At 50.3% G+C, this 14,956-nt stretch overlaps 2 protein-coding genes across 2 annotated transcripts; both read right to left on the bottom strand.

The window, feature by feature from the left end:
• Positions 1-3,503: 3,503 nt before the first annotated feature.
• LIM2 (lens intrinsic membrane protein 2) lies at positions 3,504-9,918 on the bottom strand. Its single transcript, XM_040252203.1, has 4 exons — positions 9,744-9,918; positions 5,563-5,712; positions 4,088-4,222; positions 3,504-3,850 (listed from the first exon to the last, which is right to left on the bottom strand). Exons 1-4 carry the CDS (start codon positions 9,916-9,918, stop codon positions 3,789-3,791), a joined length of 522 nt encoding a protein of 173 aa, XP_040108137.1. The 3' UTR covers positions 3,504-3,788.
• Positions 9,919-10,739: 821 nt separating this feature from the next.
• On the bottom strand, positions 10,740-12,683 carry CUNH19orf84 (chromosome unknown C19orf84 homolog). Its single transcript, XM_040252198.1, has 2 exons — positions 12,564-12,683; positions 10,740-11,897 (listed from the first exon to the last, which is right to left on the bottom strand). Exons 1-2 carry the CDS (start codon positions 12,596-12,598, stop codon positions 11,393-11,395), a joined length of 540 nt encoding a protein of 179 aa, XP_040108132.1. The 5' UTR covers positions 12,599-12,683; the 3' UTR covers positions 10,740-11,392.
• Between the last annotated feature and the right edge of the window lie 2,273 nt (positions 12,684-14,956).

Here is a 14,956-nt window from a genome sequence, read left to right as displayed (position 1 = left end):
TGCAGGATCTTAGTTCCCTGACCAGGGACTGAACCCAGGTCCCTGAATCCTAACCACTGGACCACCAGGAAATTCCCTCAATCCCATCCTTAACCCCAGTTTCAATCCCAAATTTCCACTCCAACCCCAAATTCAACCCCATCTCAAACCCCAAACATAACCCCATTCTTGTTCCCAAACCCAACTCTATATTCAACCTGATGCCCAAACACAACCCATATTAAACCCCTGAGTTTAACCCCAGCCCTCTCCTCCCACCTAACCACTTTCTTAATCCCAAACCCAACCCCAATCTCAACCCCATCCCCAAACCCAAATCCATCCTCACATTTAACCCTCTTCTCATTTCTATACTTACACTGGTTCCACCCCTACTTCCTTCTTCATGCCTCTCCCCAACCCCAGTAATTCCTACCTCAATCCACACACTCCTCCATTTTTACCTTCATCCTACCTCCAGGTCCAAGCCACTGGAGGACTTAGAGGTCAATAGGGACAAGATATGAATCATGTTTTAATAAAAATTCCTTTAAAAGTCTAAAAACAAAGCTGCAGAAGGTGCAGAGAAAAAGGAACCCTCTTACACTGTTGGTGGGAATGTAAATTGGTACACCCACTATGGAGAACAGTATGGAGGTTCCTCAAAAGACTAAAAATAGGACTTCCCCGGTGGCACAGTGAATGGGAATCCAACTGCTGCACACCAGGCTTCCCTGTCCATCACCAACTCACAGAGTTTATTCAAACTCATGTCCATTGAGTCAGTGATGCCATCTAACCATCTCATCCACTGTTGCCCCCCTTCTCCTTTTGCCCTCAATCTTTTCCAGCATCAAGATCTTTTCCAATAAGTCAGCTCTTAGAACTAGGTGGCCAGAGTATTGGAGCTTCAACTTCATCATCAGTCCTTCGAATTAATATTCAGGGTTGATTTCCTTTAGGATGGACTGGTTTGATCTTGCAGTCCAAGGGACTCTCAAGAGCCTTCTCCAGCACCACAGTTGGAAAGCATCAATTCTTCTGCGCTTAGTTTTCTTTCTGGTCCAGCTCTCACATCCGTACACAACTATTGGAAAAACCATAGCTTTCAGCCCCTATAAATTCCTGGAGTAAGTCTCAGTAAATATTTCTACTTAAATAGGCTTCAATAAATTATAATTAAAGAAGACTTTGTGCTTGCTTTGGCAGCATATATTCTAAAGAGGAAAAGAGAAAGACTTCAATTGTTATAATTACTAGAGGAAGCCTCTATAAATACAGTATTATTGTTATTTGAGGAGGGCCTAATAAATATGTCTAGAGAGTAAGCCTCTATTAATATAACAGTTCCTAACATAGGCTGCAATAAATATTCTTATTATTGGAACTAGCTTTCTAAACAGTCTTATTGTTTTATGATAAGCATTAGTAAATCTCATGGCAGTAGGCATGAGTTTGTTGAGTGAACTAATGAATGAGTGAATGAAGAGAAGGTTAAGGTCAAGGTCATGAATGATGGATGAAGAGGCAGCTGCAGGAGGAGGTGCAGGTCAGACTTCTAGTGTTTATTCTTGGAGGGGCTCATCCAGGGAGAGACAGGAAGTTGGGAGAACCAACTGGAGATGGCATGAGTAGGCAAGAAAATTGTTTTTTTCACAGATTTTTTTTTGGCTATGCTATGCAGCATGTGGGATCTTAGTTCCCCCATCAGGGATTGAACTCAGGCCCCCTGCATTGGAAGCTCAGAGTCTTAACCACTGCACCACCAGGAAAGTCCCACAGCTGTTGTCATTTATCCTATTATCCTCTTGTGATATTGTGATTTATAAGTATATAAGTGGGGTCTTTGTCCCCACTTCTGGCATCCAGAAAAAAGAGGTAAGTTCTGGTGGCTCAGATGGTAAAGAATCTGCCTGCAATGCGGGAGACCTGGGTTCAGCCTCTGGGTTGGGAAGATTCCCTGGAGAAGCGAATGGCTACCCACTCCAGTATTCTTGCCTGGGAAATCCCATGGACAGAGGAGTCTGGCGAGCTACAGTCCATGGGGTCACAAAGAGTCGAACACCACTGAACGACTAACACTTTCACTTTCAACTTTCTGGCATCCAGGTGTTTAAAGTCTAAAATTTCCTAAATTGTGAGGGCAATCAAGGTGTCTCATGTTATATTAATGTGCTGACTTTGGGACCACCCCTCCTTAACCAAAGGGAGCGGGCTGGTTGCCAGGGGGACCAAGCACTCCGTTAGAGGGTCAGAACTTGCAGTCCCAACACCTGACCTCCTGGGAGGAAAGAGAAGTTGGAGATTGAACTCAGTCACCAATGGCCAATGATGTTCTCAATCATAATTGTGTAATGAAGCCTCCATAACAACCCAAAAGGAGAGGGTTCCGAGAGCTTCTGAGGTTGGTGAACTTGTGCTTTTGGTGGGAAGAGTGATCTATTTGGAGAGAGCATGGACATTTCGGGCCCCTTCCCGCTTACATTGCCCTGGGCACCACTTCCATCCGGATGTTCTGAGTTAGATTCTTTTATAACACACTGGTGACCTAGTAAGTACAATGTTTCTCTGAGTTCTGTGAGCTGCAAATGAATCAAACCCTATCAGGGGGCCGTGGGGACCTCTCATCTACTGCTAGTCCTTCAGAAGCACAGGTGGCAACCTGGACGTGTGACTGCTGTCTGCAGTTGGGGTTGGTCATACAGGGCTGTCTTTAACCTGTGTGATCTGTCAGTTTCTTCAGGTAGATTGTATCTGAATTGAGTTAATTGCTTGGTGATGTGGGGAAAACACACACATACATCAGAACATACGGGGACCTCTCTAGCGGTCCAGTGGCGAAGACTCCATGCTCCCAATGCAGGGAGCCCAGGTTCCATCCCTGGGGAGGGAACTAGACCCAGAATGCCACAACTAAGACCTGGTGCAGCCAAATAAATTGAAAAAAAAAAAAAAAAAAGAATTGGATTTACACACATCAGCTTCCTAGCAGTTGTGAGCCTAGGAAATTCCCTTGCAGTCACCCTGTGGTTAGAACTCCACGCTTCCACTGCAGGGGACCTGGGCTCCTTGCCTGGTTGGGGAACTAAGACCCACAAGCTGCCCTCGTGCCTGTGTGCTAAGTCATTTCAGTCATGTCCCACTCTTTTTGACCCTATGGACTGTAGCCCACCAGACTCCTCTGTCTGTGGGATTTTCCAGACAAGAATACTGGCATGGGTTGCCATGCCCTCCTCCGGGGGATCTTCCCAACCCAGGGATCAAACCTGCGTCTCCTAGGTCTCCTGTGTTGGCAGGTGGGTTCTTTCCCACTAATGCCACCTGGGAAGCTCCTACAAGCTGCACGGTGTGGCCAAAAAAATAAAGAAGTGGAACCCAGTAGCAAGGGCCTGTGTGGTTTATTCTGGTGCTCACCCCTACAGGAACTGAACAGCTTGGGCTACTATAATGCAATCACCCCTGCCCCATTCACCACAATCACCCCTCTTTCTCTCTACCCCAAGCCCTCAGGGACCACACTTCAGTAGTTTCAACCAGTTTTATTAGACTCCAAAAAGCCGCTCTAATGGATATCCCATTTCTCTAACAACCCCTTGGCGGGTGGGGTCGTAGGTCTTCTCAACTGCCTACCCCAGGCCCCAGTCTTGCTCCCTTCCCCTTGGGACAGGAGTCAGGGGCCCCCACCCAGGGTCCGTGACCAAGCCTCCTCACGCCCCCTAGGAACCAGGATTTCAGGCCTCTAGGCCCTTCCCCTCCTCTTCAGTGACCGGACTTCTACTTCCAGGTGCAGTCGGGGCACACATTTGGGCTCAGCGGGGAGTGGACAGGCGCCGACATTCATGCATCCGGTAGGCACACATGTAGAAAATTCCTGTACGAGAAGAGACCCCAGTGGACCCCGCCCTCAAGCCCTCCCATCCCTCCATCCCCCTCAGCCAGCCCAAGATCCCAACACAGTATTCCCTTTCTCCCTGATTGTCTGCAGGGATTGGAGTCTGCCTTCTGGCTCAAAGCTGGGCGCCTCATCTGGGACTCCCCATCATTTCAGCCTCCTGGGTGCTGCCAGCTGGGACACAGACACTGACCTTCCCGCCCCCAAACCCAGTACCTGCAAAGAAGGTCATGAGCAGGGCTACCCAGCCCAGGATGTAGGACCAGGAAAAGCGCCAGTCCCCAAAGCGGCGACCCAGAAAGCTGACGGTGACTCCAGTGTAAATGGCCAAGGCCAGCAGGACGAAAAAGGCTGGAGAGAGAGGGCGGGGGATGGGGATGTGTGTGGGAATGGAGTTGGGTTTAGAGATGGGGCTTCCCTGGTGACTCAGAAGATAAAGAATCTGCCTGCCATGCCGGACAGCCAGGTTCGATTCCTGGGTCAGGAAGATCCCCCGGAGGAGCGAATGGCTACCCACTCCAGTATTCTTGCCAGGGGAATCCCATGGACAGACGAGCCTGGCAGGCTACAGTTCCATGGAGTCGCAAAGAGCTGGACGTAACGTTTTGCTTTTAGAGATGGGAGTTGGAATGAGATTGAGAAGGGGGTATGGATGCAGAGAGGGATAAGGGTGAGGATGGTGGCTGAGTTGAAAGTAGGAGTAAAAATGAATGGGGAGTAGGGTTAAGGGCAGGGATGGGGTGGGGTCACGTTGGGTCATAAAGAGTCTGACTGGTCTTCGTCTCTCGTTCCTGGGAGGGAAACTCTAAATCCTTGGAACTTTCTGAGTAATAGGAGTGTCTTTGTTTCTCTTGAGCCTCTCGAATCACACCTGAGTTTATATTGATGAGCAGAGATGACTCAGGGTGAGAGCTGGTCACCAGAGAGACCAACCATAGGATGGAGGGTTGAGACGTGGAGCCACCTGGGATCACTGCAACCTCTGGGGAGGAGAAAGGAGCTGGAGATTGAACTCAATCAGGTGGTCCATGATGCAATCATTCACGTCCTTGTAATGAAACCAAAAGAAATGCAGGCCACCGGGGCTCACTGGGGCTTCCTGGTTGGTGAGCATATGGATGTGCTGGGGTTGGAGGGTAGGGTGATGAGCCCCAACTCTGTAGAGAGAGGCCATGGGAACTGTGTGTTCAGGACTCTCTCCAGCTTCACCCTATGCATTTCTTTAGTTGGCTGGTCTTGAGCTGTATTCTTGGTAATAAAACTGAAATGTTTAAGTATTATGCTTTCCTGGGTTCTGTGAGTTGTTCCAGCAAATTTTTGAGCCTGAGTGGATCCTGGGAACCCCTGAATCTGTAGCTGATAGATCAAAAGTGCATGTGGGCTGGGGACCCCACTTGCAGCTGAAGTAGGGGCAGTCTTATTGGGAACTGTGCCTTTAAGCCTGTGGGGTCTGATGCCAGCTCCAGGTGACAAGTGCCAGAATGGAATGGCAGTACATTTAGGTGGTATAGGAATCAACGAGCATTAGAAATAGTCATGAAGTTGTTGGGAGTGGAGGTGGGATTCCGGTGCAGGTGGAGTTGAGAGCAGGAGCAGTGGGGAATGGACGCAGTATTGGGGGTGGCATGGGTGCGGTTGGAGCTGGGCAGGGAGTTGGGGAGAGGGGTAGGTGTAGGGTGTGGTTCACTCACTGGAGGCGAAAAACATGATGCCTGCGGAGAAGGGCCGGGAGAGGCGGGTGAAGGTGGGCTGCTGAGCAAAGGCCACGATGCCCATGATGATGCCGGAGGTGGCACAGAGGGAGGACAGGATCATGAAGGCCCGGGTAGCATTCCAGTATGCTGTAAGAGCACCCCACGGTCACTGCTGTGCTGCCCCTGCCCTCGAGGAAAGGCTGCTACCTCTGAGGGCAGGAATGCCTTCCCCCTCTCCATATCCCTAACCCAGCTCTTCCTTCACTGCTCTTCAAACACCCCCCTCTTCACCTGGCAAACTCCTATGCATCCTCCAAAGCCCACCTCCCAAATCCCCTCCTCTAGGAAGCACTCGCTCACCCCTCAGGCACCATCAACACTCCCTCCTCTGGTTTGAGACTATCTTTGTCTGTCTCCCTCTCCAGCCTGATTGCTCCCTGAGGACAAGTACCTGGTTGATTCTCCATCACAAACATGCCCAGCAGAGGCTTGTGTGAACAGGAGTCTGGAGAAATGTTTGTTGGATGAATGAATGAGTAAATGAATGAATACCAATTTCCTATATCCCCCTGCTACTCACTGTCTACCCTCTGTCTCATGCTCCCTTTCCCTTCCTTCATACCACTTGCCCATATCTAAAAACGTCCCACTTGTTTATTTCTAACTTGTTTATGATGTCTAACTCTCTGCACTGAGTTTTTGGCTCTGTAGGGACAAGGGTCTGGCTTTCTCATTCACTGCTGTATCCCCAGCATCTAGTGCCTGGCATGTAGTAGGTGTTCAATAAACATGTTGAATGAATGAAGATCCCTGAGAACAGTCTTCATGATCTCAACTTCCACTTGGCAACTATCAAGTATGGACCAGTTTCTCTTTTCCTGTATGACCCTATTTATTCCTTCCAAGAGTCCTATGCTGTGTTTTCCTGCCCATTTTTTTCAAGTAAAGGAAGGAATAGAGGCTGAGAGGTTCAGTGTTTTGCCCAAGGTCCCACCATTAGCAGAGAGACTAGAGTTGAAAGTCAAGCTCAAAACTCTCAGTCTTAACTACTTGGGGCCACCTGCTGGTCATACCCAGCTGACCATGAACCCAGAGAATGCTTGAAAAACCGGAATTTTCAACAAGAGCTAGAAGTCCAGATTTTAATGTAAAATCTCCAGATTTTTTAACACTGGTGTATTATAAAACAAAGACATCTCTTTGCTGACAAAGGTCTGTATAGTCAAAGCTATGGTTTTTCCACTAGTCGTATTTGGATGTGAGAACTGGGCCATAAAGAAGGTTGAACGCTGAAGAACTGATGCCCCTGAACTGTGGTGTTGGAGAAGACTCTTGAGAGTCCCTTGGACTGCAAGGAGATTAAACCGGTCAGTCCTAAAGGAAATCAACCCTGAATATTCACTGGAAGGACTGACGCCAAAGCTGAAACTCCAATACTTTGGCCACCTGATGCGAAAAGCCAACTCATTGGAAAAGACCCTGAGGCTGGGAAAGACTAAAGGCAAAAGAAGAGGGTGGCAGAGGATGAGATGGTTATATAGCGTCCCTGCACTGACTCAGTGGACATGAATCTGAGCAAACTCCAGGAGATAGTGAAGGACAAGGAAGCCTGGTGTGCTGCAGTCCATGGGGTCACAAAGAGTCGGACACGACTTAGTGACTGAACAATGACGACGACTTTGGAAACTTTAAAAATGTTATGAATACACATCTAAGGTTGGGTTTGGCCCTGGGGAAGCAAGCTCAGGACTCCTGCTTTGGAGACTGGATTACATCAGTCATGCAATGACTGAACAAGTTAAACCAGTTGTTTGGACAAATACTCAAAACTCTTTCACGGTGAGGTTGTTCCTGAGGCCCTCAGTCTCGGGGTCGTGAAGATGTCAAATGAACTTGAAGACCTCCATCCAGCCTCCCTCTTTCCCATTCCCAGCAAAGCTAAGACAGAGAAGAAACTCGGACCGTCCCAGGGCGGGGAGTCAGGTAGGGTGGTTACCAGTCTGAATCAGGAGGAATGGTAGAAGTGTGACAGTAGATGCAGCCAGAAATGAAAAAGATACATGAGCCTTTTCCCCATGAGATACTTTTCCCATGAGCCATCTCCCATGGGATACATGGGATCCTAAAAAGATACATGATTGGCAGATGGGGTTCTGAAACCCGTAGCCCAGGGCAAGCTTTTCCACTCCCCCTGCCTCAGTTTACTGCTCTAGTGAGTGGGCAGGTTTGGTGAGATGGGGTAGATGAAATCTCCTGTCACAAGCCTGTCACATTACAGGGCTCAGAGAAGGTGGGCTCCTCCTCCCAACGCCCTCCCCTTGCAAAAGAATTGGTTTTTCAAGGTCATGTATTCTGTCTTGTTCATAGACGCAAAGGAACTGCCTTCTTAGTGTTGTTGGGACAACTAAGGGAGTTAATCCAGGCAAAGTACTTAGTATAGCATGTAAGGCACAGTAATAATACGTGCCAGTTATTATTATTATTATTACTGTTATCACTGGATACATATAGAACATGTGATACAGTGTATATCATTAATATATTACATAACACATATTATATATGTGAGGTAATATAGTATATATCTCTATGTATCTCTCTCTCCAGGTATGAGATTCCCAGGTGGCCCAGTGGTAGAGAGCCAGCCTGCCAATGCAGAAGATGCAAGAGATGCAGGTTCAAGCCCTGGGTTGGGAACATCCCCTGGAGAAGGCAATGGCAACCCACTGCAGTATTCTTGCCTGGAGAATCCCATGGACAGAGGAACCTGGTGGGCTGCAGTCCATGGGGTTCTAAAGAGTTGAACATGACTGAGCACTCACAACTTCCATATATATGTGTATATATACACTTGACCCTTGAACAGCCCAGGTTTGAACTGTGCAGGTCCACTTACACACAGATTTTTTTTGCAATAAATACACACAGTACTATACGATCTGGGGTTGAATCCATGGATGCAGAATTGTGGCTATGGACCCATGGCTGTGGAACAGCAGATACAGAGAGCTGACTATGTGACTTGAGCATCCAGGGGTTTGGGTATCCACTATGGGTCCTGGAAACAATTCTCTGAGTATGCTGAGGGACTGAGGGATGACTGTACATACATACAAATATATATAGATAGGGAAAGAGGTACACAGAGATACATAGTACATTACAATAATTTATATTATATAACATAGATTGTAAGCGGCTCAGATAGTAAAAAATCTGCCTGCAGTGCTTGAGACTGGGTTCAATCGTGAGCCAGGAAGATCCCCTGGAGAAAGGAATGGCTACCCACCCCAGTATTCTTGCCTGGGAAATCTCACGGACAGAGGAGCCTGGTGGGCTATGGCCCATGGGGTAGCAAAGAGTTGGACCCGACTGAGCGACTGAGCACGCATGCACATTAGTCCATCTACTGTAAGAACTATTTTTATCCCATTTTTACAGTATGTAGTGTAACGCATACACTATATGGGCTTCCCAGGTGCCACTAGTGGTAAAGAACCTGCTGCCAATGCAGGAGACATAAGAAACGCAGGTTCTATCTCTGGCGTGGGAAGATTCCCTGGAGGAGGGCATGGCAACCCACTCCAGTATTCTTGCCTAGAAATCCCATGGTCGAGGAGCCTGGTGGGCTACAGACAATAGGGTCACAAAGAGTCAGACAGGGCTGAAGCGACTTAGCAGCAACATATACGCTATATATCTGTATACACATATATACACACACACACATATATATATACACATATGTATTACATGGCTTGGCTCACAACAAATATTTTAAAATACCTCAACTAGCATAGCAAATTTAGGGTCTATATTGCTTCTGCATCCTCCTAGTACTGAAAAGAGTTCTTGACACATAATAGATATTTAGAAAATGCTCTTTTGTCAGCCCCAGCCCCAACTGCTGTTACCTGACCTCTATTTCATGCCAGAAAATGTCACCTCTCTCCTTAACTTCTAAATCAGTACATCCTGTAATTGTACCAGAAAAAAATACTGGACTCCCAACTCTGTCCCTTCCCTGCTGTGTGACCTTGGGCTGGACACTTTCCCTCACCGAACCACAAGGTTCTCCATCTGCAAAACGGGGGGGAGGGAGCCCTTCTGCTATAAGGTTCTGCCCTGCGGGAGGCTCTGGTCCCAGGCAGAGCCCAGATCCCGTTCCGGAGCCTCACCGATGCTCTCCGTCTGCAGGTAGCACTTGGTGCCCAGGCAGTATCGCCACAGGCCCTGGTGGGCAAAGGCCCCCGACAGCCGGTACTGCATCCAGTGGTCTGTCGCCGTGGCCACCACCAGGAGGATGGTCCCCACCCAGGCACAGAAGAGGCCGCCTCCCATGAAGCTGTACATGGTGACCTGTGGGCGAGGGGAGAAATGAAGTCACGAGCTGGACTCCCGGGTCCTGGGAGAGGTGAGGGCTGGGGGATCTGAGTCCTGGTTTGAAGAAGGAGGACCTGGGGACCTAGACTTCCAAATCCTAGCGTGGGGAGGGGGGGTGGGGGCTGGGACATCAGGTCCCAGTGGGAGCAAAGACCTGGGCACCTGGACCCCTGGCTCTGGGGGAGGAGAGCTTGAGGACCTAGACCTTTGTGTCCTGGGGGAGACCAAGACTGGGGGCCTAGACATCCCTGTCCTAATCTGGGAAGGGGCTGGACACTCCCTGCCCCTTGGGGCACCAACTCTCTGGGGGTAAGGAGAGGGCTGGGGCCTGGACCCCCAGATCCGAGGTAGCAGGGGGCTAGGCTAGGACCCCACCGAGTCCTGGGGAGAGAAAGCAGTCCCGGCCGCCTACCTTTGAGGGGAGGAGGGGGCCACGCCTGGTCCCTACCTGAGCAGCAGATTTTGCCCTGAGCCCTCCGTCTGCCTCGGCCACTCTGAGCAGACTGAGCCCAGCCAGGTCACTGGCCTCTTGGCTCCCTGGGTTCCCCCAAATCCCTTAAGCCTCCCCACACAATGGCTCCGCAGCCCAGCAGCTTCCAGCAGGCAGAGGCCCCCAGATGGAATTCGCTGAGGCAGGAATCCAGGCCCTGCCTCTCCGCAGCCCCTGGCCCCACTGGCCTCTCTCCGTGACCCTCCCAGCCACCCTGGCAGCCTTTCACCGGCCTGGCTCCCAACACCCACGGGGTTAGCCCAAGCTGCGTAAGCACACACAGACACAAGACATAGGGACACTCAGCCATTTATTGTGCAAGCCAGTCCCCCTACCCCAAGCTGCAGTTGCCTGGATAGGTTGGGACAACAGGGTTTTCTGCAAGTGGGGTCACAGGGCATGTCACCTGGGGGCTTGGGACAGGAAGGGGGTTGAGGATGAGGCGGGGCTGGCTGGGGTGGAGGACACGGCTGCATTGTGGGCTGGAGCTTCAGTGAAATGAAGGATGACGGCCAGGCTGGCCTTTAGAAAGAAGGGGATGAGGGAGCTGGGAACGAGCCTACGAGGGTGGGTCAGGGCAGAGATGGGAGCAGGAAAGGGGATGAATGGCTGGGGCCATGGGGTGGGGCTGGCGGGAATGGCTTTGGGCTTAGGAAGGGGACTGGAGATGTTCCTGGGCGTTGGGAGAGAAGTGCAGGTTGGCACTGTAGTTAGGGATGCTGTCAGAGATGGGGAGGAGCTTGGGTTTGGGCATGAGGTTCAGGGTTGTTTCCCTGGCTTGGGATCCGAAGTCAGGAGCCCCTCCTGAGGCTGCGGTTTTCAGGGAAGAGGGATGGGAGTGCGATGTTCCCTGGGTATCTCTGGCAGGGCTAGGGTCACCCCGGGCTCCAAGAAGACTCTCCTGGTGACCTCCAAGGCTCCCTCCAGAATCTGGGGTGCGGGATCCTCAGGGTCCTAGTACTCGGCCTCCCAGTCCTCAGCAGGTGGCGGCTCCACGGGTGGCTCCGGACCCTGGGTGTCCTTCCAATCCTGGGCAGGCGGTGCTGGTGATGGCGGCGTCACCGGCGGGGTCTTGGGGCCAGCCCCACGGCCCCTGGCCCAGGCCCTCTCTGCCTGTTGAGCCCTCCCAAGTCCCCATCTCCGGTGGCCCCGGCCCGGCCTGCGCAGGACGTCCCAGCCCCCGCGTCCCTTGGGTGGCCTCTTGGCAATGCCCGGCTGGGTGCAGCACGCCTGGGGGACACAGGGGCAGGAGGGCAAGGACTGCTGAAGTGAGTAGGCCCCCATCAGGGCGCTGTGCAGGAGGTAGGAGAGGGCATCCAGGCGGACGGGGACAGTCACAGAGGCCAGGCTCTTGGGGAGCCCCAGGTGGGCTGGATCTGGGGCACCCAGGAAAGAAGTGGGCAGAGCTGGGAAAGATGGAGGCGGCCACGACCCAGTCCCAGGGGACGGCAGATTGTTCCTACAACAAGAGGACAGGTCAGGCAGGGGATGTCCCCAGTCCTACACACGCTTTTCCTTTCCGCAGCCTCGCTGCTTCCTGCCTTCTCCCAGGCTTTCATTTCTCACCCTCAGGACCGTTTGCCTCTGATTTCTGGCCCCTTACTTTCTCTCTTTCTCTGTTCCTTCCCTGTCTCTCTTTACAGACAGGCAGACAGCTCAGCTGGAGCTTCAGCGTCCCACGGAGCCTGGTTCCCATTCGAGGCTGCCCTCCTTACCCCTGTGTCTGGGCGAATCATTTCCCCCTTCCGAACCTTAAGTTTTCACACTAAGAGAGCTTCTGGTGGTATCAAAGGTGCCTCTGAAAGGGCTGGGTTTGGGAAGTGTTGAGTACCTGGGGTCAATTATTATTATTATTTCCCCAGACAATTATTAGTATCTTCAATTCTCCTGGTTCCCGCTAGAAACTTCTCTTCCATTAATATCTGCTTCTAGCTCTCTCCCTATTTCTCAGTATCTCGCTCAGCTCTGTCGCTAAGATCCTCAAAGATTCTATGTGATAACCAGAGGCTTTCCCCGCCCCACCCCCGCTGTCTTCTCTGGATCTGCTCAACTCTCTCTCCGATTTTCTCTGTCCCTCCTCATTCTGGGTCACTGTCCTTCCCGCGGGGAGTCTCGTGTCTCTCACCCCTCAGGCTCAGTCTCTTCCTTTTGCTGTTCCATCTTTACGGGGGTGTTTCAAGTCTTTTCTAGCACCTTCGCCTCGATTTCTCCGGCGCTCAGAGAGAGGGGAAGGGTCTGGGAGGAGGTGGGCGGGACTTTGTTGGGAAGGGGCGTGGCTTGCGGGGCGTGCGGGGGCGAGGCGTGCAGGCGTGCGGGGACGGGGCGTGACTTGAGGGGTGCGGCTTGCGAGGTGTGCAGGAGAGGGTGCCGCGGGTCGTGCTGAGCAGCGCGGAAGCGTGCGACGGTTGGCTTCTACACGTGTCTCAGGTCGCAGCTCCCACCTCCCCGAGATCAAAGACCGCGGCCCCGAGTCCACTCCTCCCTCAGACCTAGAAGTGCAGGCCCCCAGCCTGTTCCTTCCTCAGGTCTAGAAGACTCTAGCCTCCTCTTTCTTCATCTGTATTTCTGGACGGCGTCCTGGAGGGAGTCAGGGTGGGGCCAGTGGTGTTCTCTAGGACTAAAGGGGCATTAAAGGGAGTCTGAACATTGGATGCTCGCGGGGCAGAGGGGTTAGTAGCTGGGCTGCGAATCTTCGAGGCTGGATTTCAGTCTAAGCTCTGTCTCTAGTTTTCGTGAGCGTAAACCTTTCTAGTCGCTGTTTTTTGAGAAACAGGGTTACTATTACCTTCTAGGATCTCGTGAGGTTTAAAGGCTATATCGCATGTATAAAGTAGTCAACATGCGATCTGGACTAAAATTCATCTCAACCAATGAGCGTTTCTTATTGTTATTGCTGATGACCATGGTAGTATTTTATTGAGAAGCAATGGGGTGCTTGTATCTATTTAAGAAATATCCAGTGCCTGCAATACTCTAGGCGCCAGGTTGGGCACCCGACAAAATAGATGCACACTTATGAAACTTACATGCTGGGTGAGCAACACGCAAGGCACAGATAGTACATTTCCTACATGAAAGACGGCTTTGGAAGTGTAAAGACAGGACAAGGGATACAAAGGCACAGGGGATTATTTTAGTTAAGATAGTTAGAGAAGACTACTTGTGGGATGGAACCAGCCGACCCGGGAGCTGAGTATTCCTGGTAGAGAGACCAGCAGGTGCAAAGGTCCTTCAGGGTGAAACAAACATAGTGTTTGAGGGACTGGGAAGCCATAAGCTAGGAGATGAACAGGTCTATTTTTTAAAAAATATTTTTTAAAATTTTGGAATACCTTCACATTAACAGAAAAGTTACAAAGATAACTTTGTAACTCACCCTGCTTCCATTCTTGTTATTTCCTTACCTGGTCGTGGAACATTTGTTACAGCTAAGAAATCAGCATAGCTCTTTTAAAAAATAATTATTTTAGTTATTTATTAGACTGCACTGGGTCTTAGGGTTCTAGTTCCCTGACCAGGGATCGAACCAGGGTCCCCTACATTGGGAACTGAGTCCTAGCCACTGGACCACAAGGGAAGTTCCCTTATATGACTCTTACCTAAAACTCCAGACTTGATTTGGATTTCCCCAGTTTTTACATGAATATCTCTTTTTTTCTGTTCCAGAATCCAGTGCAGGGTCTCACTGAATCATCACATCTCAGTCGCCTCTGATTTGCAGCCATGTTTTTCCCAACTTTGACAGCTTGGAGGTCTACTAGTCAGTTTTTTCCTTTTAATAAAACAGAAAGTGAAAGTGAAGTCGCTCAGTTGTGTCCAGCTCTTTGCGACCCCATGGACTGTAGCCTGCCACACTCCTCTGTCCATGGGATTTTCCAGGCAAGAGTACTGGAGTGGGTTGCTATTTCCTTCTCCAGAGGATCTTCCCAATCCAGGGATTGAACCCGGGTCTCCCGCATTGTAGGTAGAAGCTTTACTGTCCGAGCTGCTGCTACCAGGGAAGTAATAACACAGAGGTCTATTTTAATTAATAATTCCAACTTATTAGTCCTCATTTCACAGAGGTTCAAACTGGGCCTCAGAGAGGCTAAGTAAGTTACTTAAGGTCACAGATCAGGTAAATAGCACAACTGGGACTTGAACCCTACCTCCAGAGTCTGCTTTTAATGGAGACACAAGTAGAAGCTAGATTGTATAATACCTTATAGGCTGCATTGAAGACTATGGAATTTTTAAAATTTTAATTCTGGAACATTGAGATGACTTTGAACGTTTGTAGGCAGAGGTGTGACATAATTTATGTTTTAAGAAGAGCTCTTTGCCTGCAGTTTGGGGAATGGATTGTGGTGGGGCAGAAGACTGGACGCAGGAAGCCTAGGGAGAATGCTGTCATCCTATAGGCAAGGGTGGTGACCACCCCAAGGAAGGTGCGGTTAATGGGAATGGGAAGATGTGAGTGTATTTACAATGTATTTTGGAAGGAGAACCATCAGGATTTGCTGTAGGGCTGCTGGAGGT

The sequence above is a fragment of the Oryx dammah genome, unplaced genomic scaffold, assembly GCF_014754425.2.
Source record: "Oryx dammah isolate SB20612 unplaced genomic scaffold, SCBI_Odam_1.1 HiC_scaffold_13, whole genome shotgun sequence".
Classification (NCBI taxonomy): domain Eukaryota; kingdom Metazoa; phylum Chordata; class Mammalia; order Artiodactyla; family Bovidae; genus Oryx; species Oryx dammah.
Note: the sequence above shows the minus strand (reverse complement) of the source record. Positions and strands in the feature narration are given on the sequence as shown.